At 40.0% G+C, this 14,024-nt stretch overlaps 1 protein-coding gene across 1 annotated transcript in view; it reads right to left on the minus strand.

The window, feature by feature from the left end:
• The window catches only part of LOC121643868 (multiple epidermal growth factor-like domains protein 10), a 142,791-nt gene that overhangs the window by 108,681 nt on the left and 20,086 nt on the right, over window positions 1-14,024 (minus strand). Inside the window, exon 2 of the mRNA XM_041991455.1 lies at window positions 6,477-6,569. Within this exon, the coding sequence (XP_041847389.1) occupies window positions 6,477-6,569 (93 nt within the window). The remainder of the gene's footprint in view (window positions 1-6,476; window positions 6,570-14,024) is intronic.

Consider the following 14,024-nt stretch of genomic DNA (forward strand, 5'->3'; position numbering starts at 1 on the left):
CATAGCACACAGTTACCAGGTCTGTCTGGGTGCATTTCATGCAACAACTGACCCAGGCAAGTTACAGATTACATAAAAAATCTAAATTCATGAATAATTTAAAATATTCATGTAACACCCATCTCACTTTCCTGTCATTACAGTTAAGCACAAACACAACACACTTACAATCACATTATAATATCTGCTAGTGTCCTGTACATTAGCTCTAGACGCTGAATATTAGCGCTGTGGCTAATTCACATGGATAAAAATCATAAAACAATATACACAAACTTGATATAGGTAAACGGCCATTCCCACAGTTACCACGTCTGACTGGGTGCATTTCATGCAACAACTGACCCGGGCAGGTTACAGAGACCTGGCCTCACTTTATGCGAACTCCCTCTGCTGGCGAAGCAGGGAAATAATGCATGCTTGTCAGTGCTACGTATAATGGAGATGGGAATACAGTTTTTCAAAAATAAAATGTATTAAAAAGCTAACCTGTACATAAAGCAACAATTAAGACTGATGACATGCTAACACAGCATGCTAGCATGCTGCACGGTGACCTCTGAGGAGAATATCTTTGTGTGGTTTAAGCATTTAAATACATCATTTGACATGACTTTTGTAATCACGCTAGTCAAGGAATCATCCCTTACATGTCAGCTCTGAAGAGTTTTCTATTTAAGGAGATGATGTGGTTAGCTCCTCTTAGCTGAAGGTATTTTCCTGTATATGTTTTATATATATAAAAACATGGTGGAGACTTGGAGTGTGAGGAAAGTTCGGTTCCGCAATTACTTTTGTCAAAATTATAAAAACTCCAGACAAACTATCTGAGGACTTGTTTTTCTTCATTTTTTAAAATACCTCCAGAGTGGTTAAAGATCTCAACGCAGACACATTGTCGGAGGTTTAAGGTCATTGATTTTCAGTAGAGTGATCACCAATAAACCACCACAGGACTTTTCTTTTTGGTTCTTAGTTGCTGCGTTTCTATTATCCCTAGAATTGTGCAAAACCTAAATATCGCAATAAAAAACAGGTAATGGAAACACCTACATTTAAAAAAAAATCTAAAATATTACTAGAAAGTTTTTGCGCTCTCATGAGGGGATTTTTCAGACATGTCAATATAGAAGTATATCGCAAAAGTTTTTTCGCATTTACACATCACTGGACGTGACGTAGGGGGTCACATGACCAATTCAAGTAAAGGTATGAATTATGTCTGGACGGAGGAAGAGACGAAATCTTTTTTACATACAATTAAAGAGAAAAATATAACTGAAATGCAGTTTTACAAGGAATTAGAAATCTCCTCCTTCCTCAAAATGGAGTCTCGTGGGACGAGAGTTCACGAGAATTACGGCTAAAGTGCTAAACACCATTCGGTGGAAACATCTGCAAATGCCCATTGTACTTGTCAAAGTTGTAGAAATATCTCTTTTATTTAGCAAAAAGCTGTAATGGAAACACAGCTTGTGAACATTTGCTGAAGAGTTTCTCACAACTCCAGCATGTAATATTATAGTTAAGGAGCCTCCACTCCCTGTGGTCTCCAACATTCAGTCCAGTAAGTGTCCAGTCTGAGAAACACGAAGCCATAAAAATTCACTCTCCACATGTCACTGCAAATAAAACTACAGCATCTGCTAAACATCATGTAGAATCTGCTCTCCAGCTAAAGCTAATCAGAAAACTAAACAGAAAAATGTGTCGGCCAAACAAGAAAACAGGATTCATTCCCACTGACCAAGAAGACAAAAACATGCATAAAATAAACACAAAAGCAGCTCGATATCCTCATGGGAGGAAAGATTGAGTCCCACTATGCAGCATCTTTAAAACAAATGACATTTTTCTGCTGGTAATGAGCAGAAGACGGCGTGTGTTGCAGGGAAGTCAGGAGGCAGAGTCCCCGCTCAGCGGTGGATCAAACCAACATGGGAGAAAAATGTATTTTCTGTCTGCAGAAGTCGGCGTGAGTCTGATGCATGCAGGGTTTCTGTTTTTTCTCACTTAAATCAACAGGAGGTGGAAGACAGAAGTCAAAGTCAGCCTGAGTTCACCTGACATGCTGCATTGATTAGCCTGCCTGTACCTCCTCTCCTCTCTTCAGCTGGGGACATTCATGATCGGTCAATACTTCATCTTCAGCCAAAGTGGTGGATTTAACTAACCTCTGTGGTGGCCTCCGTCCCCTCAGCTCATGAGCAGCAATAAAAACAGGTAAACAGAGATTAGGCTGGCACAGACCAATAACGGTGATGCAGGGAGGGGCTGAAGTGGCTGAGAGGCTCGCGGCAGCACACACACACATCTCCAGTTTATACCAAAGAGTGAAGAATGGAAATCAGAATCATTTTTGGTTTAAAGGTTCAATAAACACAAAGATTTTACCAGAAAACTGAGCCGAGTCTCTGAGAGGAGCGGACAGCTGCAACCAGGACCATTTCTGTCCCACGTAGAATTTTTTTTCTATCTTTAGAGAGTCTTTAATTATTTAAAAAATGTTTAAATTACAAAAAAAAAAAAAAAAAAAAATCTTTCAAAACCTTATTTCTCTCAAAAACTCACTCCAGCTGAATTTCCTGCAGTTTTGCCATCGATCATCTTCATCATGCTTGATATTTGTGACTTCATCATCAGCTATACTATGCTAGGCTATGCTATGGTATATTATATTATACTACAGACCAGGGGTTCCCAACCTGTGGTCCCCCAGGCTTTGAACATTCAGAGCCATTGTGACTCATGTCCACACTTTGTCCCTCATAAATCAAACAAACGTGGCAATGAGAGCACGTCTGGTCACAGGAATGATCTCACGACTGGATCCACGTGTGATTCATGAAACGTTCGTATGTGACCGATCCAGCGTAGGAGCGGTCGGGCCTTGATAAATGCAGCGGCTGAAATCCATCGTCATTTATATTTACGCCTTTAATTATTTGTGGTCCAGAGGCCACGCCCAGTGAGGCCAAACCACAGAGAGGAGGCGTTCTGCCAAAAAACAAAACTTTTCAGAGGTTGAGATGGAAAGCATCACTTGTGAGGTGGAAGAGAATAAAGAGCTGTTTGGCAGCCTAAAACCCGGAGTCAAAGGTGGGAACAAAAACGCTTCATGGAAGAGGATCATGGAGGCCGTTAATAACCTCCAATAAATTCTCAATAAGTAGCCGATATATGCCCCTGATTAACGTTTTATTAGTTTTTAATTAGGATAACGGCTCATGGCCGGTAGCTGAAAGTCACAATTCTTTACTTCGCACTCTTGAAAATATAAGCGATCAATGAAAACATATAAAAGTGAGTATAAGCTGCTAAACGTCTGTGTTTACCTGCATTAGCTTAGTATTATTGTGTTCAAGGTTCTGTTATATGAAGCCACTTTTTACAGCCTCCAAAAGAGAAAATCTGTAGCCTGTTCAATAGCCTTGTGGCATTTCCACCTGTCCAGTAAAGAACTGCACGTTTAGCCTGGAAAACATTAGCCTTCTGATTAAATGGTTCTACAACTTTAAGGTCTAGACTACTCCCGTCTGTTTATCATATTTATTTTCCCAAATATGTTTTTTAGTGTGTCGGTGTGCACTCCAAGATCAGTAAGCTATTTATTTTATCCGTTTTGGGAACCCATTTAAATGTGCTTTTATTTATTGATTTATTTTGCAAATGTGTTGATGATGAGTCCCGAACATGTGACTGCTGACGCTGAGATGACTTTTGGAGTTTTGTTTAATAATTATTTTCAGTGTCTGCTGAGCTGCAGTGCTGATCCACACGGACTCAAAATTGCGTACACGGTCTCAGACCTGGCGTGAGATTTGATCATAGCTGCTAACGTCCAAATGAATAAACTCCAAGCCGTGCGTGGAAATGGTCGTGTGAACATATTTAAACGTGAATGAGGGCCACTGTCCCTATTGTGAGGAAAAAAAGTAAGGCTACATGTTGTTAATTTAACTTTGGCTCTATCAAATCACAGGGCTCAGCCAGAATAGATTATTTATGTTGAGAATCTCACTTTTAAAAATATAAAACCAAGCATGGTTTCAGCAGGGAGTCAATGGATTTTCAGGAATAAAGGTTCGGAACCTCTGATATAGACCATTCGCAGTGGCATCTTCTTTACGCCTAAATGATGGGTGGCAAAAATCTAGCTGCCTGCCATTATCAAGTAATAATTTATTTTTTAATATAAATTTATTTAAGTTAAACAGTGATGGTTTTCAGTAAGCTACATTAACATTGCTGCTTTTTTCCAGATGTGACAGATTAATTTGCTGTTAACTTTCTCATCAGGGATGGCGCTACCGGATTTCCCACTTTCTAAGCCAGTTCAGCACTTATGTGGTCAGACAGCCATATTTTGAAAAATGTGAACTTGTCTGTGCTCAAGACTCGTATAATTTTTCCAAATCCTGGTTCACGAACCTCCAAAACTGCCAACTGACAGAGATATTGCAACAAGATTTAGCTTATCACAGCATTTACAACCACCTATAGTCGCACTTCACAGGGGCAGAATTAAAAACCTTTAGAGGCTTATATTTTGTGGCAGGATGGGAATCAAACCCTTACCTGTGAAAAATGGCCCAAACAAAGTATTTTCTCTTTATGTCAAAGGTAGACAGCAGCCGCAAATAACAACGAAAAATAGACAGTTTCAGTGTTATATTTAGAAGTTAAGGTTGTACTTACTGTGAGAAAACATTACTGTTTAATTACTGCTTTGTTTATTGACACAATTTTCCACTGACAAAGTGCTCGCTACACAGCTGATAGCAAGCTGTAAAATTAAATCTCATTCTTGGGAGGTTGATTGGAACATCCCAAGACACAACATGGATGCACCCATATTCTTTTCCAATGCTAAAAGCTAGCTGTAGCAGCTGAGCAGGTAGCACTACGCTTACTTTGTTTATCTTCAAGCCACCCACAAAACGTCACCAATGTGCAAGTCACATGATCAGTGATAAAAGCTGAGGATGGGCTATACTATGCTATGCTATGCTATGCTATGCTAAACTATACTATGCTATGCTAAACTATACTATGCTATGCTATGCTATGCTATGCTATGCTAAACTATGCTATGCTATGCTATGCTAAACTATACTATGCTATGCTATGCTAAACTATACTATGCTATGCTATGCTATAATATGCTATGCTATGCTATGCTAAACTATGCTATGCTATGCTATGCTAAACTATACTATGCTATGCTATGCTATGCTATGCTAAACTATACAATGCTATGCTATGCTATGCTATGCTAAACTATACTATGCTATGTATGCTAAACTATGCTATGCTATGCTAAACTATGCTATGCTATGCTAAACTATACTATGCTATGCTATGCTATAATATGCTATGCTATGCTATGCTAAACTATGCTATGCTATGCTATGCTAAACTACACTATGCTATGCTATGCTATGCTATGCTATGCTATGCTAAACTATACTATGCTATGCTATGCTAAACTATGCTATGCTATGCTAAACTATGCTATGCTATGCTATGCTATGCTAAACTATACTATGCTATGCTGTGCTATGCTAAACTGTACTGTACTATAGTATAATACATTTTTAACTGGATTGCTTGTAACCTTGTATTTTTTTGTTGTAATTATCGTGACAGAAACTGTGGAGATGCTATACAATACCACAATTGATAAGAAACATATTGATCTGGCTCCAGATCTGTGATGCTTTCATGTTTGAACAGCAGTTTAAATAAAAATCTGATGTTTTAATGTCTTTGTTCATGTCCCAGTGCGTTTCAAGACTAAACCTAACTTATCTATTTTATACAAAAGTCAAACAAAAACAATCTGTCGTTCAGCATTATCAGGTTGTTCTAATTCCAACGGCAGATTTTCCTGTTTTGTGAGGACAACTTCAGACAAAGAACTGCCTTTTAATGAAGGCACAGTAATGACCACAAATCAGAAAGAAAAAGATTCAAATAAAACCAGCAGCCTCCATCATCACATAGAGGAGAAAAGCAGAGAATCATCAGGAGCACCTACATATGTTCTTGCCACTAAATACTAAAAATTAACTCTTGGTTTGATTTGATCAGTTCAGATTTGAGTTTTACAGGAAAATTAAAAGACAAAAGCTTCGTCTCTGGTTTCTTTTAGCATGATGATGGTGCCATTTCAAATTATAAATGATTGAACCAGCTCAGTCTGACATTAGCGATCAATGTCAGCACAAAGACACAGGCAACCTAAGCAGCATGAACGAAACTAGGAAAACAAAAGCTGATGTTAAATGTTTTGATACATGTTGAATCCCAGCATTAAAAATCCCGTCATGTGATGTGTTTATGATCATATAAGTTGAAAAAAAGCAGCTTCAAACTTCCTGAAAATAGAAAAAATCCGTTTATATTCGTGTTCTACTTTCCAGGGTTTCTGTTCATCGTCGGTTTGAGGTGAATTTCATGAAGGGAGTACTCACCGCTGGAGCAGTCCAGGCCTCCCCAGCCGGGTTCACACAGGCAGGTCTCAGGAGACACACATCGGCCGTGCACACACTCCTCAGAGCACAGCGCTGAGGAGAAAGAAGAGGGTGGAAATTTACTTTTCATGTAGGAGTTGGTTCTGTCTTAACTGCACAGCTCACCAGAAACACATCACAGGTTTGTCTAAATCGTAGCGTAACAGTTGGGGTGTAAATCATTAACATCAGAATGAACCCATCTCATGCTGACAGCTGTATTCTGTATCGCTGCTAAACCATTCACCTTATGTGGTAGAATGGGAGGCAGATCCTCCAGTTATCGGACCCTCTCTGTGGAACCAGCTCCCAGTTTGGCTTCAGGTAGCAGACACCCTCTCTACCTTCAGATCATCTTCAAACTTTCCTTTCTGATAAACTGTGACCCTTTAGTCCATCCATTTAGTCACAACCCTCCCCAAACCAGTCCAGGAAGATGGCCTTCCTGGTTCTGGTGGAGGTTTTCCTCTCCACTGTCATTACATGACCACAATTATTATAAAGTGGACTAATGTGGATCATACGATGGATTTGCTTTATCTGGATTTAACTTGTGTGTAAAAGTGCCTTAAGATTCACGCTGATTGTTACACCTCTAATATTGTCTAAGGTTACAGACATTTAAGCCCAAACATCCCCCCTTTTTGTTCCATCCTCCTCTGAATTAACATGCCTGCACCGTTAGAGTATAATGAGCTTGTAAAAGCTTTCTTTATTACCAGGTGAATTGTGTGTCTGACTCAAGGCTTCAGGTTTGCAGATGTCAGACTTTAACGAGAGCCCATAAAGACAAAGGTCTTTTCATGCCATTATCCTCATGCAGCTCTGTCATTTTTCATGCACACCTCTAAAAGTCTGGTTGGACCTGAAAGTTTACACTCGGAGTATTAACATATCTATTTGCTTGGAAAAACAAGCTTTGATATGGAAAGATGGCAGTACCCGGTGTTCTGATAAGGAACACTATCTGAACTGTACGGCGAACAGATAAGGCAGCGCTCACGCCTTCATTTTCACCCAAAGATTTTCCAAGTGGTGTCATATTTCATTGTGACACAACCTTACAGCTGAGAGCCGTCACAGAGCATCTGCAGCTTCCCAGCTAACCACTTCACAGCATGATAAATGATGCAGCAGCATTTTCACAGGGCCGCCCTGTCACGCTGACAGTAGTTTGTGCAGCCATTAACTCAGAGGCTGGAGGTGTCCAGACAGCAATGATGAGGAGAAATAATATGAGTCGAGACGAGGGAGGAGCTCCATAAAATGCATTAACTTAAATGCTTAACACCTCTCACCTGAAAACTGCAGTGATCACACCACAGCTAAAAGAGACACTTAGAAACCTGAATAAATTCTTGGTTCTTAATTGTTTGGATGTCTTTCAGTCGGGATTTGGACCACACGACAGCACTGAAAATGTCCTTGTCAGAGTCTGAAACGACATCCATGTAAACAAAGACAGCAGCAGAGATCCGGTCCCGTCTCCCACCAATCCACAGGGGGGCCTCCCATGGTCCCATGTTCACAAATAATAAGAATTATGCTGGTTTAAAGCTAATGAAATATGTTGATGCAGAATGAGTTCATGAAATATTTCCACTACAATTTTAATTATATAGGATTTAGTTTTTTTTTTAACTCCACTGCAAAAACTGTCTAACCAAGTCCTACAAGCTTATATTCAGCCAGAAAGTCTTTATCATCTTCATCAGTAATATTCTCAGCAAAAGCTGAACGTAAAAGATTTTTAATCATGTTTTAAGGGTTTGTGTCTTATTTCTTACTCAATCTTAAAATTGCTTATTTTACATACGGTATCTCACATAAGTGAGTGCAGCCCTCACATTTTTGCAAATATTTTACTATATCTTTTCATGAGACAACACTATAGAAATGGAACGTTGACATACAGAATTTCAGAGTTTAGTTTCCATAGTTTGATATTCTGTATAACAAAGTTTAATTTATATAGTGTTATCTCATGAAAAGATATAATAAAATATTTGCAAAAATGTGAGGGGTGAATTTACTTATGTGAGATACTGTACATATGAAGTTGCCGACATATATACACATATATATATATACATATATGTACTTACATACATACACAGCATAAAAACCACAAACATGTAAATTACAGACTGTAAGACAACAAATAGGAAGAGATAGTAAATGACTATTTGTCATTGACTAGTACAGCTTCTCAGAGGAAATCATCTCATTAAGTATGCTGCATTGTGTGGAAGAAAAAAAAGAACTGCACTGAATTTAGGGACTCAAACTTACTGAAGTTTTGATTCAGTGTTCCAGCTTTCTGGAAACATGTTTGTAAAGATGCAAACTTCTGCACAAGCTCATTAACACGTGTCATCGGCAGAAAACTTGCAGACATGAAGGAAGCTATAATGGTAAGGTTGCCTAGCAACTGGCTGAACTGGCCGAAGTTGTGGATGGGGTCCAAGTGATGATATGTCCTGCACAGTGAATTCTGGGAAAGGCAGTAATTGGTTTAATATTTCTGTTTGCAAGTGAAGATGATCACACTTCTCTACATGTTAATTAGTAAACACACATGAAAAAGAAAAAAGTAAGTTGTTCAGAAAGGATGAAAACAAACTAAATATAATTAAATAAATCAAAAAGCAGCTGTTGAAGAAAAAAGCTGAATTTTGTCTAATTTTCCTTAAACTCTGGTTTAGGGGATAATTTGTGCATCAGGAATAGACTGCAGCATCCATCATGTTGGGATTGTTGTGGAAGAAGACAGGCTGACAGCTCAGACTTTCCTCCTCTATCATACCGATAACACATGCTGCCGTTCTGGACTCACACAGAAGCTAAGCATCAGGAAAGATCCTTGCTTTGCTCTCTGGTTTGCATGGCAGGAGCCGGAGCTGCGCAGCTCATGCATGGTTTAATCATTTCAACACTGACCTGCTTTTTAAGGCATTTTCTAAAAGAAAGTGAAATGCTGAGTTTTTATAAAGTTCCAGTGAAGGTGGAGAAACAGTGAGGCTGGATTTTATGGTATTTTGGGTCACAGAGGAGTCGTCAGCTTTGAATTTACAGCAGTAGCTTGTTAACATTTTACAGCTTTTTTTTTCAGGATAAAACCACCGCAGGCACATGAACTGAGGAGATGCTGCAGGACAGTTTCTCCCTAACATACAAAACTCATTCAGGTGGCGAGCAAGTTGTGTAAAAGATTTGATGTCAAAGCACTTGACCCCCCTGTTTGCTCTTCATTTGTACAAAGAAAGCGTTAATTATGTAGTTTGAATGCAGTTTCTTGTACAATGAGAACTCCAACACTGCCTCGCAGAGCCCAAAGGATGATGGAAGAATACACTTTAATCTAAAAGGTGCTGCGAAGCCAGTAGTCCAGAAATTTTTAATCCAAATAAAGACAATAATTAAAATTTAAAAAGTCTAAACTGAACTGAAACAAAAAGAATAAATTAAAAAAAAAAAAATCTAATTTTAGAATTTTGAATTTTTATCAGTCTTCCTAAACTCATTCCTTTAGATTTCCACCTTTTTCTTCAGTTCCAGCTCAAGTCGCTTTGGGAATGTCTCTGATCCCAGTACATCCAGCTCCTTGGACTTTGGTCCATTCTTCAGTGTCAAACTGTTCCTTCGGGTTCTCGATGATGTCTGCTGGTGTCTAGCTTTCTTCAGCTTTCTTCAACTTACTCTGTTGGACTGAGGTCTGGGCTTTGACTCGATCATTTCAACACACAATCTCCCTGGATTTAGCTCCATCCATCATTCCCTCACTTCTGACCAGTTTCCCTGTGCCTGGTGATAAAAAACATCCCCACAGCATGATGCTGCCACCACCATGCTTCGCTGTGGGTGATGAGAACTTTTAGGTCTGTTTCTTGATGTCCAAAAAGTTTTTTGGGACGTTTTTAGGGCGCATTCTGGGGACTGTTACAATTATGCTGGGAATTCAGAAAAATGTCACACCTTCCTGCACTTTACTGGAGCAGACAAAAACTTCCTGACAACACATGCAGTTACAACAACTCCTCATTAGGGGGCAATATTCCCCAAACAACCATTGACCAGGAAGAAAAAAAGCAGAACGAAGAAGAAAACCTGGCTCATTGGCTGGCCAGGATGTTCACAGCAGTTTTTAGGTTTCTGTGTTTATTTCAGTGTTTAAACCTAATACAGTTTGTGATGCTCTGTTTGCTTTCACACTGTAAGCGATCTGCACCAGGGTTCACTTGAAAGGGAACTGAGACCCCCAGTTTTCAAACGGACCAGAATTCGCTTCAGTCTTGGGGATCATCAAGAAGTTTTCTGGCAAACTGAGTCGAGCTTTAATGTTCATTGTGCTCAGCAGTGGTTTTTGTCTTGGAACTCTGCCCTGCAGGATATTTCTGCCCAGTCTTTCTTATAACGGAGTCATGACCACTGACCTTAACTGAGGCAAGCGAGGCCTGCAGTTCTTTGGATGTTGTTGTGGGGTCTTTTGTGACCTCTTGGATGAGTCGTTGCTGCTCTCTTGGGGTGATTTTGGTCGGCCGGCCACTCCTGGGAAGGTTCACCACGGTTCCATGTTTTCAGTATTTGTGGATAACGGCTCTTGCTGGAATCCCAAAGCTTTAGAAACAGCTTTATACAATTTTCCAGCCTCACCGATCTCAGTTACTTTCTTTCTCATTGCAGCAGGGAAACTTCTAAAACCTGCAGGATACCAGCCCTCGAGTACCAAGACTGAGGATCCCTGCTCAACGCCAAAGACAGTTATGGAGCATTTAGTCCATCTTCTGTGTACCACCAGAAACCATGGGGGGCAGTGTTGAGCAGGGTAGCTTACGTGCGACGCACAAAAGGAACAAAGAAGAAGCCACAATATATTTAATGGCTGCACGGACCATCTCTGTCCACTGTGCTGCCTACTTTAATGTCTCTTTGAGAATGAACATCATCGTGATCTCCTCCACCATTATCATATTTGTTATTGTCTGAAACTGAGCACTGGGAGGTGAACTCTGCACTGCCCTCTGGTGGAAGCATTGAGTAACAACCATGACAACGTAAGGGACAAATGAAAGTATGTGGGTAGTGATGTTTAGCCCTTTCAGCCTTTATAGTGGTCCTATGGGCAGTAGTTTCAGCTTCATCCAGCTGGAGTAGAGCTTTGTGACATGGTGTATTATCCTGCTGGAAATCACCATCAGATGATCTTCCTCTGGTCCACACACACTCAACTCTTAAATAAAGATGTCCTCCCCTCAAAGCATCAATTAGATATAATAATGGTCATCTAACCACTGTTTACATGCAGTTTAATATTTTTTCAAACAGATGAGCATTGAATCATTGACAAAATATTACTTTTAATTCAGTTCAAAGTGTAGGATTACGAGGCCACGCCCACTTCAGATAACAGGTGCCATAACCTTTCCACATGAAGCAGGCTCATTGTATCACCTCTGTAGGGTCTCCTGTCTCCTCTGTCCTCCTCATCTGGATGTGTTTTAAGATTTGAGATGTCCTTCAGAGCATTCAGCTGAACAATTTCCAGGTCATGAGTGGGAGGATGAAGAGAGACGAGAAATGAGATGAGCCTCATCGTCAGTGTCCCACTGCTTCCACCGCTACTCCACAACCAGCTTCTTTCTTCGCCTGTGGATTTCTGCTGTGTTCACTTACAGGAACTGGATCCGATTTGTGGTTTTCAGGCTGCCAGCTGCTCTGCAGTGCATCTGTTCTCGGCTCTACTCTCCACCCCTGCCAGATCTTTACACTCAGTTTCTCTGTTAGTCACAGTCCAGCCAAGTTTTCTAAAAGCCAGTTTGTCTGAACCTTTACTAATCCCATTTCTCTGCTCTGCCTGACTTCTTCTTTGTGCCTTTCCTGAAAATCAGTTCAGGAAAAATCTCCCCATGTTTTGCTCTGTTCTGTTGGCTACTCCGACCCCGACTCAGGACCCAATAAGGCTAAACAAACAAACAAACAAACAAACAAAAAAACAAAACAATTTCCAAATAAATCAAAGAGTTAAACTCCAGTTCATGTCTGTCCTGATTAGGGATTCTCAAAACCAGAAACCAGAAATGAGCTAAACATGTGGTTAATCACAGCTTTCAAATTAATCATAATTACTCACAACTTACTACTTACAAATTGATTATGATTAATCGCGACTATGCCTGGAATCTGCCGGTTTCTGCTGCATCGTATCACCAGAAAGAGCCGATGCTACAAATATTTACTGTTAACTGACGTTCCCTTGGGTAAACGTCAGATGTCCAATGGTCAGTAAAAGCAGAATGTAATGTACTTCTATGTGTTGTTCTAAATCATCTCCACCATGTTCTAGATCATAATGCAGAATTCATATATCATCATCTCACCAACCGTCTCCATGGTGATCATTTCTGTCCTAAAACCAGCAGATGTGACGACTGAAGTTTAACAGCCAACATTGATGAAGCCGGCAGCTTCATGTTCTGTTTTTTAAGCCAACGTCTGGATATGACGCCGATCACAAGGATTCGCCAGTCGAACCTGGAGAGGCCGGCTCCAACTGGAACCTGTCTTGGAAAAGTGGTGTATGACTTCTGCCACCGTGCTGTAGCTCGGTTTTACCAGCCTTCCTATAAACCAGGCCATCTTTGTAGAGAGCCACAATTCTAGTTCCCACATCCACAGAGAGGTCTTTGCCATGAGGTGTCATGTTGTACATCCAGTGGTCAGAATGAGAGACTTGGACCCAAAGCACCAAATTTAACAGCTCTAACCCATGATAAACATGTTTGTTCCAGTCAAGCACATCCCCCTGTCCTTTCACTGGCTGCCTCTGCGTATTAATTCATTTTAAACTTCTCATGTTTGTTTTTAAATGTTTAAATATCTTTCTGCGCTTCTTCATCTCTGCTCACCATCTCGGTCCTTCAGGTCAGCTGACCAGCTGGTCCTGCAGGTACCGAGATCAGGTGGAAGCTCGGAGGGGACAGGATCTTCTCTACTGCTGCTCCCAAACTGTAGAATAACCTTGCCTTGCATGTCAGAGAGACCCCCCCCACTGTCTACTTTTAAACTCGTCTTAAAACCCATTTTTATTCTTTGACTTTCAACTCCAGCGAGACTTAGTTTCTTTATTTGATCTGATTTGTTTTATTTGGTTTTATTGTGTTAGATTTCAGTTGTTTTTATGTCATGTTTATTCATATATCTAATGTTTTTATCCATTTTATGCTTTTTATACTTTCTGGTAGTTTTTAGTATTTGCTTATGTGCAGCACTTTGTTTCAGCTGTGGTTGTTTTAAAGTGCTTTATAAATAAAGTTGGTATGGTAAATACTTTGATAAACCTGAACACTATTCCATATGAACTATTTTACAAACTTGTGGATGAGATCTTTGTGCTGTCCAGCAGATTTTATGAGAGGAGATAACATACCTTCTAACTGCTGGCCCAGATTTTAATAAGAGCCGGAGACACAAGCTCTTGTAATCCTCACAGAGAGATGATTAATCTTTAAA

The sequence above is a fragment of the Melanotaenia boesemani genome, chromosome 1, assembly GCF_017639745.1.
Source record: "Melanotaenia boesemani isolate fMelBoe1 chromosome 1, fMelBoe1.pri, whole genome shotgun sequence".
In the NCBI taxonomy this organism is placed as follows: domain Eukaryota; kingdom Metazoa; phylum Chordata; class Actinopteri; order Atheriniformes; family Melanotaeniidae; genus Melanotaenia; species Melanotaenia boesemani.